At 38.5% G+C, this 18,049-nt stretch overlaps 1 protein-coding gene across 1 annotated transcript in view; it reads left to right on the forward strand.

Annotated features, from left to right (window-relative positions):
• The first annotated feature begins 1,681 nt into the window (after window positions 1-1,681).
• LOC149823468 (Nitrilase/cyanide hydratase and apolipoprotein N-acyltransferase family protein) overlaps window positions 1,682-18,049 on the forward strand; it is a 43,078-nt gene continuing 26,710 nt past the window's right edge. The window contains exons 1-6 of the mRNA XM_090018854.1: window positions 1,682-1,955; window positions 4,970-5,106; window positions 9,512-9,640; window positions 9,825-9,883; window positions 13,762-13,874; window positions 14,023-14,115. Of these exons, the coding sequence (XP_089874980.1) occupies window positions 1,764-1,955; window positions 4,970-5,106; window positions 9,512-9,640; window positions 9,825-9,883; window positions 13,762-13,874; window positions 14,023-14,115 (723 nt within the window). The 5' untranslated portion in view covers window positions 1,682-1,763. The remainder of the gene's footprint in view (window positions 1,956-4,969; window positions 5,107-9,511; window positions 9,641-9,824; window positions 9,884-13,761; window positions 13,875-14,022; window positions 14,116-18,049) is intronic.

The raw sequence follows: 18,049 nt of genomic DNA on the forward strand, positions 1-18,049 counted from the left end.
TGTTGAGACATGATATGTTTGACACTTTGTTTCTTTTCACTTTTTAGCTTTGTGGGAATATGCATATGAATGTCAAGACACACATGGATTGATGTATTGGACTGGACTGTATTCTTCTTGTTATGGTTTGATTATAATTCTTTGACACGCTCGAATTTGGGGATAGTTTCAAATTGGTTCGAAAAAGTCTTTCGCTTTGTTAAAAAAAAATTCCCCTAGTCTAGTCAGGGCATTATCATTTTTTCCTCTCAACTTCAACTGATTCTTATTTTTAGGACCCCGTGACTTTGATATATCTCTTTCTTGACCTGGATCACATGTTGCCATAAAACCTTCACCTTGAGATCGATTAGTGTTGGACAATTTCCTTATGTCATTCGATAAGAGAGTCACAATAACCTTATGCATCTCAAGTCTTTTTTTTTTAACAAGAGAGTGGTCACAAGTGATCGCAGGATGGAGAAAGAGAGACACAAAGTAACAAAACTCTATCCTCTTCTTCAATCTTTAATTTAATACATAACAATTGAGTCAAGATTCTATTGAAGACATTCAAATGATCATGCAAATTTGATTTTTCCACCATTAGAAAGCATATATTTGCTTTTTCAAATAAAACTTATTAGTCAATGATTTTATCATACATAAGCTATCCAATTTCAACCATAGCTCAATGGTAGTTAGTATATATTTAGTACATTATCTAGAACATTATCGGCTAGATTAAGTCAAATAACACTAACCCCTATTTCACACATATTTCAATTATCGTGAGACATATTTGGGTTTCTTATTTTTTTCATAGAGGACTTAACCAACCCTCTTTGGGTAAAAGATCTTTCAGTATACATTACCATAACCCAAAGTTCATTTTCTCATTAAACATTTCAAACTCATAGTTCACGCTTGATCATTTCACTATCATTGTTAACAAATCCTAAGACCTTCTTGTGCTCAGATACCAATTTGTAGGTATGGAAAACATAATAAACAATAAGGAAGTAATCAAGCACACAAGACACCAAATTTATGTGGTTCAGCAAATTTGCCTATGTTCTTAGGGTTAGTACGAAAGAATATTTATTGAAAACTAGCAAGTATAAGATGTTACATGGCTCTTGAGAAAAAAAAAATATTAGTACCTTGATATGACAAGTCTGTACCTTCAAAGAAATCTACACCTCATTCTTTATTTTTCCTTGTTGTAGGCTCCTACAAATTATTCTTCACAAGAGAACCACAATCACCATTTGCACACCCTAACGTGCAAACTCTCTCCTTCTCTTTCTTTCTTTCTTTATTTTTTATTTCTTTTTCTTTTGGTTTTTCTCTCATGAAAAGAGACTAGGTTGGACACCTCCCATATTGAATTCAAACTAACCCACAAAGGTAGGTTTTCTTAATTACCCATGGATAGTTTCCAAAACAAAGAGAGGTGAGCCCATTCATAGTCACAAGTCTCACGGATATTTTGAATATCACACGAAAAACAAACTTGAAATATTACAAAAACGAAAAAAAGAAGTTTAAAAGACGATATTAAAAAAAACGAAATATTTTAAGTTATCGTGATTTTATCGTAACTTTTTGATAAATAGACGATAAAAAAGAATCTGATAATTTTTCTATGAAAGTTTGTCAATAGACAAAATGCCTGCTAAACAGGAAGGAAAACAGAGAAATTGGAACTGACTCGCAAGAAAAAGCAAAAGGAAGCACAATCCAGGGATGGAGAGCATCTCTCCTTCCCTTTTGTAGGGTTCATGGCCCTTAGTTTCATAGGAATCCAGCGGCTGCGATCTTCTCGCGTTTTCCATCCGGCTCCTCGCCGATCCTTCGCCGGTGGGTCGCCTCTCTCCCTCCCTGTAGCCATGGCTCTCAAGGTCGCCGCCGTCCAGATGACGTCCGTCAACGATCTGGCCGTCAATTTCTCCGTCTGCACTCAGTTGGTCAAGGTATTCTCTTCCTCTCGATTCCTCGGAATCCTTTTTCCATGGAAAAGAACTCGTCCATAACCGTGAAGACTAGGCGGTGAAAATGCCGTTATTTTCTCCACCCCCTTCTGTTTGGATGAATCGCTTTTGGGCGAATCGAATGACGCTTGCACGAATTGCAACGGAACTCGTAACTGCGTTTACCTCAATGGAGTCGGCCGGAGTATATGGGGATATGTAATAGGTAAGAAAATCATCCGTTTGATTGAGTGACAATTGGGCTGTTTCAGTTGATGTCTAAATCGGAATCGTCCAGTGAAAAAAATGGGGGGGTGCGGTGCGTTGGAAGCGAGTTTACTTGGTGCTTTGATTTCCTCCAAATCGTCCTTAATCCCATTCCATCGCTCAGTGAAGTGTGTGAACCTAATTGCTTCATGGCCAACTTGTTTTGGTTCAAAAGATGTTGGTTCATGACAAAGAGTTCAACAGATTCACCTTACTTTGTCTATTGGTCTATGTTAACACTATGCACTGGGGTTATCGTACTCTTTTTTTTTTCCTCTTTTTTTTTTTTTATAATCTTTGGACACTCAAATTTACCGATCTTCAATAGCATTGAACAAATGAAGTTTGGTTTTTGGGTTTATGGTTTCACTTGGAGAACATGAAGCTAGACTCGGTGGCACTGGATTGTTTTCGAGGGTACAATTCCCAGTCTTGTCTTCTTGACATGGTCATTGATGTTGTGTTAGCAGCAACAGTAGCAATAGTAGTAGTGGTAGTTGTTGTTGTCATCGTCGTTGTAGTAGTTGTTGTTTTATTCTCTAGTAGATAGATGCATGCTGTTGTGCTTGAACCTGGGTACGTCAGGTATCAGTTTGGCACTTTGCCTGCAAAGAGAGAGAGAGAGAGAGAGAGAGAGAGAGAGAGAGAGAGAGAGAGAGAGAGAGAGAGAGAGAGAGAGAGAGAGAGAGCAAAATATGTCTACTTGCTTCTAATGGGATGTTTGCTCATATGCACAACTGAGAATATCATCATTTTTTAATGGTTGACCATCAAGTTTATTCACTTAAAGATAGTTTGAGGTTTTCATTTGTGGGCCTAATTTCAGAACTTCCTGAACAAACTTATGCTCTCTTTTGGATCAAGTTGGAACTCATTTCAACATGCCCAAATGGCAGAATTGATGTCCTGGTAGAAAATGGACTCTGGTACTAGCCTTTCTGAACCCTGGCATAGCTTTATGTCTTAGGCCGAAGATTTATTCTTCATGGAGATTTTTAATTTGATGAATGACATGGATTTAGTCCAGTTTCTTATGTACTGATGTCATGGGGGCCAATTGTTTTGAGCCATGCATCGGGTGACATAACATGATCTGTGGCTAGGGCTGTCAACGGGTCCGGTTTTATTGGGTACCCGACCAGAGCTGAACCCGAATTCCCGGGTATGTGCATGGAAAATGCCGACCAGAATAATATTTGGGTCCACTTGAACCCGACCTGAGCAATATGCGGGATGGGTTTTGGGTCATGATTTTTGCCGGGTACCTGACCCAATCTGAGTATTTTATATATATTTTCCATAAAAATAAAATTCTAATTTATGTGGGTCCGGGTTTGGAATTCTATTTTTGAGACCTGAAAAACCCGAACCCGAACCTGGTTATTAGTTATATGGACTGGTCCGGTTCAACCCTGACCCGACCCATTGACAGTTCTATCTGTGGCACACCATGACATGTTTCTTACATGGTCAATGTGTGTCAGTGTGTAATTTCTTTCCCCTGTGCTTTTCTTTTTGATCTTGAGTGTGGAATTTAAAATTTATGCTTATGCTTGAGGAACTTGAGTGTTGCCTAAAAATGAACAAGCATACTTGCACAAACACATGTAGACCTATTTCATATATTCTTATAGATTAGATATTTAAACATACATGTCCTGTCACCTGATTTTCATAGAAATATTGTATTTATGTCTTTTTCCGATATTGTGTTTCTGTTTTCTGTTTTTGTCTATGTCTGTATGGGCATTGTTTGAATGGAATAACTTTTGACAATTTTGTCGCTCATCATCTTCTTCACTTGTTTCACTTGAGAGATCTATGACTTGAGCAATTAGCGTTGATACTTTTTGGGTTAAAAATAAGGGACTTTGTTAAGCTGATACTTGATTTTATTGTGTGGAACAAATGTTCCTCATATTTAAATCATAGTCACCAATATCACAAATATTTTGAAAATATTGTAGTACTATCAGGTTTTTGGTAGCAGCTGATAAAAACTTCCACATATTAGCGATAGCATAAATATTTTGACAATGTTATAATATTTTTTTTTACTTGTTTAAGTATATATTTTTTGATTTCTTTTTTTTTAAAAGCTTTTATAACTGTTTCTTTATATTTCATAAGAAAAATATGGTTAAAACTTAAAGCCTAGTCTTTCTTATTCTTTTTAATCTTTGCTTACATTTTTTAATTTTTAAAAAATATGAAAATTTCCAAGATTTTCCCAAGGAAAACCACTTTTTAGAAGAAAACATCCAAGAAAAAACCAGCTGAAAAACTCCCAAGAACGAGATTGGTGGTTGAGATACAAGCAGAGCAGCCCTAATTATGCAGAGTATATCATATTGATTCTGGCACATTAGGTTGTCTTGAATATTTTCTGTCTTTTCGTACTTATAACTTAACCCTTATTTTGTTATTTTCCATTTTGTGTTTGAAATGGATCTGAATTTTCTGGATATCTATTTTGAGCACTATGAGGTTTGAAAATTTTGGGTGCTGCATGAATATGATGACTAAATTGGAGCATGTTGTTTAGTGGATAACTGGATATACTCTTCCATGAATTTCAAATTAATATTTTGTGATTGTTTTGCTTGTATTTTTTGGTTAGAAAAAGCTTGAGATTTTGTGTTTAAAGATTGATCTTTTAAGGGACTTTGCCTTTTCATTTTGTTTGAAAGGCTTTTGACTTTTGTTTTTCCTTGAAACTAGTTTGAAGTCTAAAATACTGGATTGCACAGGAGGCAGCTGCTGCAGGAGTGAAGCTGCTATGCTTTCCTGAGAACTTCTCATTTTTGGGTGCAAGAGATGGTGAGAGTCTTGAGATAGCTCAGTCTCTGGATGGGCCCATCATGCAAAGTTACCAGTCACTTGCACAGTAATTTCAGTACATCTACCTTTGCTTTTATTAACGGATCTTTTTTATCATCACAGGAATCAGGATGAAATTTAATTTCAAGTTTTGATTGCTTTTTACATTCTTATATATGGAAAGAAGGTATTTGTGCTCTTGAATCTGTCAAGTTGGTTTAGGGTTCGGATGTAGGCATTACTGAATCTGACCTAATTGGATATTGCCTAATTGGATTCGGAGCTGGATTGTGAATGGTAAAATAAATCTGGATCCAACTCGCTATAGATATGCTTTGTACTTTATCAGTTTTGGATTATCTGTCAGAATCAGATTCGGTTGTAAAACTGTCTAATTTATCCAAATCTGATCATTAATCAGATGTTACTTGTTCTATAGAATTAGACCAAAGGGATTCAGATTTGATTCATGTTCGGCCCTTGGCCCCTTTTGGATTAAAATTCCCAATAGCCATGTGGGGCTCCCTTGGTCCCCTTTTGAAATGTATATAAAAAGGGACCTCTTGTCCTTATTTTCTTTAATGCTTTCCTAAGCATTCTAACTCGATAAAGATTTATTATTTTTATGTTTTGTGTTCTTTTGTTTGTGCCCATTGGTGGCTCTTGTGATCTTATATATTTTCCATTGATTGGCTTGTGTATTGTCCATTTGTGGACTTGTGCTTGTGCAATGTCCATGTCCATGTGACATAGCATCCCAGATTCTGAGGATGAAAATAAATTAATCGTTTTGTATTCTGAGGATAAAAATGAAATAATCATCTTAGTTTCCAAATCCAAAGAAAAAAAAGTTCAATTTATGTGCTCTATTAAACAACTACACGTGCAAACATATTCACACAACATTCACATGCCCACAAACATGTACACAATGTTCACATTCATACATTTGTGCATGTTGCCTAGGGGTGCTGAAAGGTTGAAGTAGTAGGAATTTTTCCAAGGCATAGTTGGGAAAGAATGTTGTGTGAATATTTTTCCGCCTGTGTAGTTATACACTGCCGGTCCCAAGCCCGGATAAAGGAGGAGGGTTGCGGTAGGCCTGTGACAGCCAGCATAAAAACTTTGTCATATCCTATGAAAATGAACCAATATGAGAATTTCGTTGGGGCGTTCCCTACTGAGCGACGCGCTGTACTCTCTAGGCCCGGAGGCAGTGATAAATGTGCAAGGGTTGCTAGGTCGTCGCCCAGAAGCGACGCGTCACACCGGTGCCCGGGTGTGGTGTCAAATAGGCAAGGGTTCCCTCACTTTGTTGGACAGGTGGGGGTAAAGAAGTTAGTCCAAGACCATAAAATTAGGTTAGCCACTTGGAACATAGGGTCTTTAACTGGTAAGTTGGTAGAGTTAGTAGATGTTATGTGTAGGAGAAAGATTGATATTTTATGTCTTCAAGAGACCAAATGGGTAGGTGAGAAAGCTAAAGTGATAGAACCTTGGGGATATAAGATTTGGTATACAGGAATAAATAGGAATAGGAATGGAGTAGGGATTGTTATGAGTCGTCAGTTTATAGATAATGTAGTTGAGGTCCGTAGGAAGGGTGATAGAATTTTACTTATTAAATTAGTATTAGGTACGGATATTATTAATATTATTAGTGTTTATGCACCTCAAGTAGGTTTAGATGATTCCATTAAGCATCAATTTTGGGAAGATTTAGATGGAGTAGTACAAGAGACATCCTATGGAGAAAAGCTTTTCATCGGCGGTGACCTTAATGGACATGTAGGCATTAGTAGGGATGGATTTGAGAATATCCATGGAGGCTATGGTATAGGAGAAAGAAATGAAAGTGGAGAAAGGATTTTAGATTTTTGTTTGTCCTATGATATGATCTTAGCAAACACTTGGTTTAGGAAGAGGGAGTCTCACCTAGTAACATTTAAAAGTGGGGTTAATACGAGTCAGATAGATTTTTTCCTACTTAGAAAGAGAGATAGGGGTTGTTGCATCGATTGTAAGGTTATATCAGGAGAAAGTGTAGCTACACAACATAGAGTCTTAATTTTAGATCTTAGAATTAGACAATGCCGCAAAAGGGATAGACATAAGATAGATCCTAGAATTAAGTGGTGGGCACTGAAAGGAGCTAAACAAGGAATGTTTGTAGAGCAGGTAGTTAAGGAAGTTGATTGGTGTCTCGAGGAGGATTCAGAATCAATGTGGAATAAGATAGCGGGTGGTATGAGAAAAGTAGCTAAGGAGGTATTGGGTGAGTCTAAAGGCGGTGCACCACTAGGTAAGGATACATCATGGTGGAACGAGGATGTCAAATTAGCTATTAAGGTTAAAAGAGAGTGTTATAGAAATCTAAGTAAGAGTCGTGATAATGAGAATTTGGAGAAGTATATGATAGCAAAAAAGGAAGCTAAAAAAGTTGTTCGAAATGCGAGGGCTAAGGTATATAAGGAGGTTTATGACAAGTTGGATACCAAAGAAGGCGAGAAGGATATTTATAGGCTTGCAAAGATGAGAGATAGGAAATCGAAGGATTTGGGTATGGTTAGATGTATCAAAGATGAAACGCAAAGGGTTTTAGTCAAAGATGAGGAGATTAAGGAGAGATGGAAAGATTATTTTGATAAGCTATTTAATGATAGTCATGCTCAAGATCTTGGAGACTTCTCCATTCCTTTTCATGAGATAAATCGTGACTTCATGCGCAAGATTCAAAAGAAAGAAATTGCAGAGGCTTTGAAGAAAATGAAATCAAGAAGGGCAGTTGGCCCAGATGGTATACCTATCGAGGCTTGGAAATGCTTGGGAGAGAAAGGTTTAGAATGGTTGACAAATCTTTTTAACTTGATTTGGCGAACAAATAAGATGCCTAATGAGTGGAGGAAGAGTACTTTGGTGCCTTTATATAAGAATAAGGGTGATATACAAGATTGCACAAACTATCGTGGTATAAAACTCATGAGTCATACTATGAAACTTTGGGAGAGGGTGATTGAGTCTAGGTTGAGGAAAGTTGTCATGATATCGGAGAATCAATTTGGTTTTATGCCTGGAAGATCAACTATGGAAGCTATACATCTTCTTAGACAACTTATTGAAAGATATAGAGAGAGGAACAAAGATTTGCATATGGTTTTTATTGATTTAGAGAAGGCATACGATAGAGTACCTAGGGACGTTCTCTGGTGGACAATGATGAAGAAAGGTGTTTCTCTCAAGTACATTAGTATAATTAAAGATATGTATGAAGGAGTAGTAACCAATGTCCGCACTTGTGGAGGGGTGACAACCAATTTTCCGATAACGGTTGGGTTACATCAAGGATCTGCTTTAAGCCCTTTCCTATTTGCGATAGTGATGGATGAGCTTACGAGATCAATTCAAGAAAATGTACCGTGGTGTATGTTGTTTGCTGATGATATTGTTTTGATTGATGAGTCTAGAGCTGGGGTTAATGCTAAGTTAGAATTATGGAGACAGACATTGGAAGCTAGAGGTTTTAAGTTGAGTAAGAGTAAGACTGAATATATGGAATGTCGGTTTAGTAAGCAACGAAGTAGGGATGGGAGTGTAGTGAAGCTTGGTGAGCAAGATATACCGGTGAATGATTATTTCAAATATTTGGGATCCATCATTCAAAAGTATGGAGAAATTGATGGAGATGTAAATCATAGGATAAAGGTTGGGTGGATGAAATGGAAAAGTGCTACTGGAGTGCTGTGCGATCGTAGAATGCCATTGCGGTTGAAGGGAAAGTTTTATAGGACGACTATTAGACCCGCTTTACTATATGGTACGGAATGTTGGGCTGCCAAGAGACATCATATTCAAAAAATGAGTGTAGCTGAGATGCGGATGCTTAGATGGATGTGTGGAAATACAATAAAAGATAAGATTCGGAACGAAGAGATACGTAAGAAGGTAGGTGTTGCACCCATTGAAAATAAGATGCGAGAGAATCGTTTACGGTGGTTTGGACATATTCGGCGAAGGTCTAATGATGCTCCAGTTAGAAGGTTGGAGAAATGGGAAAATATATTAGTTAAAAGAGGTCGGGGTAGGCCTAGGAAGACTTGGATGGAGATGATAGGAAAGGATATGAATGCTTTGAACCTCACCGAGGACATGGCGTTGGATAGAAATGATTGAAGGAAAAGGATTCATGTGGAAGACCCAAAATGAATTTCTTTTTTGGTTCATATCGCTGACCCCAATTGTTTTGGGATGAAGGCGTAGTTGTTGTTGTTGTATAGTTGGGAAAGAAATGAAGCAGTAGCCATTACATTGTTATATTCATATCATATGCTTATCTATTTATTGTTCATCCATTGAACTCTCTGTGACACTCATTAACTTCACATTAATATGGTATCCCAATTCAGCATATTTTGGAAATTTCAAGTGCATCTGTTTTAAGTCTGTTTACTAATATAACAGTTTATGATGTTCAGGGAATTCAATATTTGGTTATCTCTTGGAGGCTTTCAAGAGAAAGGACCAGATGATAAACATCTATGTAATACACATGTGCTACTTGATGGATATGGAAACATCAGAAGTACCTACAGGAAGATGCATTTGTATGTAAATCTGATATCATCTTGAGTCTTATTTTTATTCACATCTGAAAACATTCTTTGTGTTAGCAGTTCATGAAGCCACTACAGCATGTGCATACTATTGCAACACCATTTTACTTCATGATAATCACATGCACAAGAGGTCTGCAATTAAACAATAACCTATTGGTTCTAATATTTGAAGGTTTGATGTTGATGTTCCTGGCAGCATGGTATACAAGGAGAGCAATTTCACAACTGCAGGTATTTAATGATTTAGAAATATATTCAACAGAATGACTTTAGTTTATTGGCAGAATATTTGGAAATGAGTTCATTGAAGTATCTTTTAGTGTATGACTATGTCATTGCTAGATGGAGCATTGTACATCTCAGAGTACAATCTATTGCAATGATTAGTCAGTGAATGTATCTTCATGAATTGTTAAGAAGTAGCTGCTTTTATTATTATGTGAGAGACTGCAGCCACCATGGCTTGGGTTTCTACACAATATTTCAACTGGAGGAGCCGAGGTAAAGATACCCAATTCAAATCCTTTTGCTCTCTCAAATAAAAATATAGTCAGCAGGATTTTTAAGGAATATTTTTTCAATAAATTTTTTCTCCTGCTGTAATTAATTATCAAGAGTGAACCAAAAACATATGAATTATTAATTTGGACATTTCTTCCAAAGAGTTACCAGATTGCAGATTTTGGAGCAGAATGTTGGTGGTGTACGTGAAACTTCCTTTTATCTCTAATAGGAATGTCCTTCTGTTGTTCTTAAAAAATATTGGTTTCTTCAGATCTTGTTTATAGGGCCTTTGTCTGTTACTTGTAAATCCCTGTTAGAGTGAAGGATCATTTGCAGGAATCATTAAAAGAATATCTATTGCTGGTAGATCCTTGTTGGAGTGAAAGATCTTTGTATGTCATATGCAAGGATCTTCATCATAGCCTATGTCATACAGATGCTTCACTTGGTGCCAATGTGTCCTGTCTCGACACAACCAACATGTCGGACAAGAACACCACCATATTCCTGACTTTATATTTGTTTTTTATTATCTTTATCCTTTATTCTGTAGATATTTTTCTTTTTAATTTTTTAAGCATGTGCATTTCATTTCTATTTGGTTTCATTATTGGATGTTTAGCGATCATTGGGAATTAGAATTGTTGTCCAAGAATTTGTGTTTTTAAGTTATCGTTCATTATTTATTTCTTTAGATTCTGAATTTGTGCTTACACACGCTTATCATGTGTATGTAAATTGAAAAAGAGAAAAACAGACTGACTTATCACATTTTTACATGTACCTGCCTTCCACAGTTATTGCATTTTACTGCATGGTTTTGTTAATCCAGCTCAAACACCTTGGGCAATATAATTGCTATTTTGTCCTTCATTGATGACAGTCCAGTGCATAATATTTTGCTAGTGAAATAAACATTAGGGGCCTTTAACCATTTTGTTTGACTAAACGATGGCCAGCTGGACAAGTATAGGACCAGGCATGCTTTCGGCAAGGCAAATAAGTCACCAGTTGAATGTAACAATTGAAAGTTATGCGGTTATATGTAAACAGGTTACAAGCCCAGATGGTTTTCTGTGCACGTGTGGGTGTGCATGCATGCATGTGTGTTTGTGTGCACACACATCTGGCTGAGTCCTAGTCTTATAAAGCCTCCACATTGTACCATGTCCATGCCATGTTCTGTACCCGTGTCCATGTCTGTGGCATGGATCATAACTAATGACTGAAAGAAGGCGAAAAAGGTTCTTTTTCACTTTGAGAACAGCTCTTGATGCCAGTCCTGCAAACTCATTGGTTAGTCTCTTTAATATATCCGATAATACCAATGGATGGGTGAAAAATTCACTGGTTTTGAATGACAACCATTTAATTATCCCTGCTGCTGGATGCACTGAACGTGGAATCCTTGCCAGACACAAAATCTCGGGGAGCTTTTGGCTCATGACTTGGCGGTTGACCCCTGTGTGAGACCGTGTCATCAACAGTCATGAGATTGACTTCATAAGAAGAATAGAAAAAAGGAAAAACGAACCTCAGGAAACTTGAGCAGGAATAATTAAGGAGTCAAGCCTTTCGACCTGGAATCAACAGGGGAAGAAAGATGGGTATGTAAGAAAGAGATTCTTGGGGGCGGTGGGGATCACATTATTGTCTGAATTTGTTCCTCTTGTGGTCAATCTGGTGGCACAGTTGCACTCAGAGTGAGGTGGCAGCTCTCTTAAGTCCTGTTAAAGAGTACAAAGTCATGACTTTTCAGCAACAAAAATCCCTCCTCAGAGCCTTGGTCTCATGAAATTGAAGCATCAAAAGACTGAAGATGGTCTCTTCATTTTGTTGACATCAGTGGATTCCTCTGGTCGTTAGAGCATTTCCCAGCAGGTATTCTGTAGACGTCAAGAGAATAGAGCTTTGCACTTCTGATGTCAGTCTCTGCCACCCTGTAGTAAATCTTTTTGTGAGGTTTTTGTAACTACACCCCCAAACTATCTTATAGCAATATGCTCCCACTACATGATTCTTTTGCATGAAATGGTTTTGACCTTGGAACTAATCCCACCTGATAGCATTCTCAATGTTAAACTTTCCAAAAATCAAGAATCAGCCTGGATAAAATGAGCCTATTGGCTTCTTGGGCCTATCTCAGGTGGGTCAGTCCTTGAGCTTAGGCTGACTGAGGAATGAAAGACAAACCTGAACCTTCAATCCTAAAAACCAATGATCATCTAGGGATGTCCAAAGGTCAAGAATGGGGTAGCATGCCCCCATTGACCTGAATGTGGTTACCCAAACATGAGATTATACATGACCATCCAACTAAAATTCAGGTTGATCCAGTTAGTATGATAGTATGAATTTCTTAGAGACAAGTTTGATACTAAACTCAGTTTGATCAGAGAATTCTCAACTCATTGGATCATTCTTGATAGATCAGGATTCTCATACGAGAAACAAAAGAGAGAAGAGGCAGATCGAGAGGGAAATGGAGTAGAAGATGAGTAAAATGGTTAGAGCTCCACTTCGAGGGGGAGTGTCCTCCAAGGGTCTCAATCTCTTATTTCTCACAATAACTAAGTCTAAACATTCTGTCTGAAATTTACATCTTTATATCCCATATATGTCACGCACGTTAAGTATGTGCATGTGACACCAAATTCCCAATGAAATTTAGAAATACCCCAACTATCCCCTCCTGCATGGATGTCCCCATCCGTAGCACACAACCTCATAAAAAAAACAAAGACAAGACTAGCTAGTGTACTCTGTTTCATTTACAAAAATTATTTAGCTATTATAGTACTTTAAAGCCTTGGTTATGTTTACTAACTTTACTTCCTTGTCCAGGCATGTTGAGATATGTTTTATTTAGAATTCACTATCTTGAGTACTTGTCATTCATCTTTTCATCTTTTATTATTCACTTCTGTTTATTTCTAAATTGTCTTATGAATCCTGATATTCAACTGCAAACAGTTTTTTCTTTTAATCCTTTTATTTTGATGCTAGTATTCAGGAACTGTGCTTGATGATTATTAATTTCATGTGATTGTTAATGTGATATTGTACTTTTGTTTGCTATCAGCTATTGGTTCTACTTTTTCAGATAAATATTTTATTCGGGATCTGATGCTCTGGATTTTAGCATAGCTGGGAAGTTTGCTTTTCTATCATAAGTAGGGATGAGAATGGGTCAAGTCAGTCTTGAGCCGATATTGGATCTAATTTATGATGAACAAATCCTGTTATGGATCAAAAGCAACTCATGTCTCACATTAGAGTCCAAGTTCCAGTTATGATGTGAACCCCTATGGCACTGACTGGAACTGTTGAAAATGAGTAAAACCTATTGATTTTCATGTGGAAAAGGTAAAACGGGCCACATTAGACCCAATTCCAACCTGGACCATCTTTTGACCCAGGTCTGACTAGATGAAGATATTTGTTCCGTATCTGACCCCTAATTGGACATACTACCTAGATCTGACAATATGGGCTGAATTTGATTGACTCCGATTGGAACTGACTGATTTGCATCTTTAATCATAAGCAATTGTATGCATCCAATTCTTATTTCTTAATCATGTTTAGTCTGCTGCCACTTTCAGGGAATGATCTTGTTGTGGCAGATAGTCCTGTTGGACGCTTGGGTCTAACTGTGTGCTACGATTTAAGATTTCCTGAGCTTTACCAGCAACTGCGGTTTCAACACCATGCACAAGTATGTTTGATTTTTGAAGTTTATGTTTCTATCTGTATTGATCCTTGTACATTTTTAGCTTTTAAGTTTTATATTTTTTCTTCATTCTTCATTTTACTTCCTTCATGATTAGCTTTGTCTCATCACTATTTAAAATTTGATAGTGCAGGTGTTGTTGGTGCCTGCAGCCTTTACAACAATAACTGGAGAAGCACACTGGGAGATTCTTCTTCGTGCTCGTGCAATTGAGACACAGTGTTATGTAAGTAAATGTACCATTGTTTGAAATTTATTTTCACACAGAGGACCTCTTCCATGCACAATCGAATTTGACCATTGTTTGGTGATTATACTTAGCTCCTATATCATGAATCAGTTGGTGCCTGTCTTAGAAGAATGCTTGGGGACTTCAGTTATCTGGGATAAACTTTTCTGCAATAAATACTTTACTGGTGGTCTGACATAAATGAACTGGCAGGGTGCAGACTGTCAATGAATAAGCGGTCTATTGCTCAATGAGCATTGCTGTTTCAGTACTCACAATATGTTCAGTTGCAATACCATGGGGTTTGAAATGAATGTCCTCTAATTGCTATAATAAACTGTGATGATATTTGTCAAAATTTTTGTGCACCTGAATACAGTTATTTTCATATTTAATCTTTCATTTGTATCTTTTCGCAACATAAACTGATTGCTTGTCATCTTCATGGTGGAACGATCTAATGCTTGGTTTCCAGTTAAAATTTCCACTTACTAATTGTTTCTTCTATTCATATGATTGGTTCATTGTTTGATATAACATTTTGTGATTTAGTTGTACATGAATACCTGGTTGCCTGCCAATGCTGGTAGTGTTTCCTTTCTGTTTCTAGCAGTCGAGTTGCAAGATACCTCATAATGTCATGAGAATGCCATAGGTATATGTGGTGGAATAAATCCAATCCTCCATGGTTGCTTATATATATAGGACCGTGGCCATGACAGATATCAACAGAATGAGGTTTAAGGGAGGATTGTGAAAACTCTACAACTTACAAAAGGGCTGGAATAGCTTAGTTGGTTAGATCATGTGACTTAAGAAGGTTGGAGGTTCAAACATTCCTTCTAGTGCACATGCCTCATGATTCGGTGACCCCAATCAAGACTAGGTTAAGAGACTTGGTTCCAAAATTGGTATAAGTGCTAAGCTATGTCACAGGGATTCGGCTAGCAGGGTGCCGCACCCGCGTCGACGCGACTCGACGCGGGTGCGGCCCTAAGTGCGTTCAACCCGACCCTGGGTGCGTTGACCTTCCAGCAAGGAGCATAGGAGGAGGGAAGAGCGCGACAGGGGGCCATCGGCTCCTTGCCGGCCTTCCGGCGCACCACGAGAGAGAGGGAGGGAACGACAGGGGACTGCCGACCCTTCAACGACAGAGAGAGAGAGAGAGAGAGAGAGAGAGAGAGAGAGAGAGGGCTAGGGGCGGCATGAGCCACCGACCTCCTGCCGACACCCTGATCGGAAACAAAGGAGAGAGGGAGGGCACGACCGAGGTTGTCGGCCCTCTGCCGGTTCTTTGGCGACCCAACCGAAAAGGAAAATCGCAAGGAGAGGCTTTTTACCTGCGAGGTTACGGCGACGACGGCGGCAACGATGATCAGGAGGAAGGAGAGGGGATGGCGCTGAGCTCGCAGACGCACGCAGGGGCTGGTGGTGTTCGGAAGTATACCGGTTCTCTGGCGAGTCGAGGGAGACGAGGCAGAGGGAGAGCGATTGAGAGAGAGATGAGGAGGGTGATCGGGAAGGGAGATGAGGCAGAGGAGGGAGGCGCAGGCGGTGAGGGTCCCCTCCCCCCCCCCCTCTGCGATTATTTGAAGGCTCGGGGGACGCTCGATTCAAGAAACCCCGAAGGGGTTTCCTTTCTCACAAGAAGGGGAGGCTGCAGGGGTTTGAAATATGAGAGGGTTTTAACCCTCACATTCGCATGCTAATAACCCTAATGGGTTACGGGTCCGGACCGGATCCAGATCCGATCCTGGTCCGAAAGGATTTTTTTATGTGGGATTTTACAACAGAAGCTGAAGTTTCTGGATTTGTCCGATTGTTCGTGTTTCTCAACTCTCCCTGAAAATACAGGCATGCTAGGCTGCTTGCCAAAGATCGACATGAGGGGGTTCTCAGCAACACTGCCTGTATCGGTAACGAATCTGGTGGGCCTTACTGTCATTGGCAATGCAGATACTGCAGAGTTATGGAAGAATTATCAGGGTGACATGAGAAACTTTTACTTGGATAAGCGTGAAGACAAAGTGCACTTGCGTTGGCTTGACTCAAAATACTGTTCTTAAATAATAAAATGGAAATTCACAACATTTTTAATTCCTTTTTTTGTTTCTTTTTGTTGTTATGTGGCATTCTCAGATTCATATCTTAATGGTGTTCATCTTATTGGATTTTTAATTGCTTTCATGTAATGCTGCTTAAAAGCAAGATTGTTGGGTTGCTATCTTTTTATGTTTTTTCCCCTTGTTCTCCATTTCTTTTCTGTTTTAGCTTATGTTGGATGCCTTCAATTCCGAACCCTGCAGTCTCTGCAGGGCGATGCAGCTTCTGTCACAATTTAAGAATACTGTCTAGCTTAAAGGGCCTGACTTGGCTCACCTGTAACTTGGCTTGACTCGTGCCTAGCTTGAAGCTGACAAGAGTCAGGCAGGGCCTTAGATGGGCCTGAGTCTAGTTCGGGCCAGACCGGGTGGGCTCAATGTCTACTCCTAGATCCTGTTCAATCTTGAATATAAATGCTACGTTTCATGGATACTTCAACTTACACTTGTGTCATGTCCTCATCTGTCTCATGTGCTTCCAAAAGATTCTTGCTGAATAAATTTCTCCAACTCTCCAACTGTTGATGTCGAGTTTTTATATATATATATATATATATATATATATATATATATATATATATATATATATATATATATATATATATATATTTGTTTTTGCCGCACCCCGCACCCCCGCACCCAAGGTTTTTGAAAGTGCCGCACCCGCACCCGCACCCGCACCCGCACCCGCACCCGCACCCGCACCCGCACCCGCACCCGCACCCATGTGACTTAGGTGCTAAGTTAATTTTGGAACCACTAGGTCTCTTAACATGGTTTTGGTTGGGGTCGCTGAATCATGGGGCATGCACTAGGAGGGATTGAACCTCCGACTTTGTGAAGTCGGATGCACTAATTGACTGAGTTATTCCAACCCTTCTCCAAGTCATAGGGTTTTCACAGTCCTTTCTTAAAGCTCATTCCTTAGTCTATGTGATACCTGCCATGGTCATGTCTCCATGAAAGATTGGACTTATTCTACCATTAATTTGGTGAATAATGCTCCCATTAATTCAATAACCCCTCCATAACGATGTATATAAGTTATTCATGCATCATTATATATAAGATTAATTAACATTACTATTAACATTAACAGGGAAGTTATAGCCTCCCATCCACGACTTAGCATTATTATGGGCCTACTATGTAGTGTTCTTTTTGTGAGACTTTATGGCCACAATATGGATCCTACACATCTGAACCCAACAACTCCCACTTGGCCGTATAGAGTGAACAAACATTTCATTTCATAATTGGTGCATCATATTTCACATTCGTTACCAAATATCTGTTATATATATATATATATATATATATATATATATATATATATATATATATATATATATATAAAATCACATCATACCTGATAAAGGATATTTCTGTAATTCTGCCCAATAGGGGCATTTTAGTAGTCTTTTTACTTTTCTTTTATTTCCCTTTTTCTTTTTTCTTTTTCTTGATTGTAAATGCATTGCATTGGGGGTCCCAACTAAGAGTTATTGGACCCCCAACGGTCACAAATGTGACCGTTGGGGGCCCAACGAGTCCTTGTTGGGCCTCCCAATGCCCTCTCTCTCTCACTCTTTTCTCCTCACTCTCTCACTCCTTTGCTTATAAATAGAGGGGTAATCCCCTATGTAACTTATGGCTTTTTAAGCCTTCATTCAATAAAGAGTATTCATTTTTTATGTTTTGCCTCTTTGAAGGCTTCTTGTGTTGTCCCTTAGTGGACTATTTCTTTATTCCCCATTGTGGGTTCGTATTTGTCCATTGTTGGACCTTGTGAATGCATTAAGCATTCTTGTTATTCATTTTCGCCCACT

This window comes from Nuphar pumila, chromosome 10 (assembly GCF_984573655.1).
Source record: "Nuphar pumila chromosome 10, dmNupPumi1.hap1.1, whole genome shotgun sequence".
Taxonomy (NCBI): domain Eukaryota; kingdom Viridiplantae; phylum Streptophyta; class Magnoliopsida; order Nymphaeales; family Nymphaeaceae; genus Nuphar; species Nuphar pumila.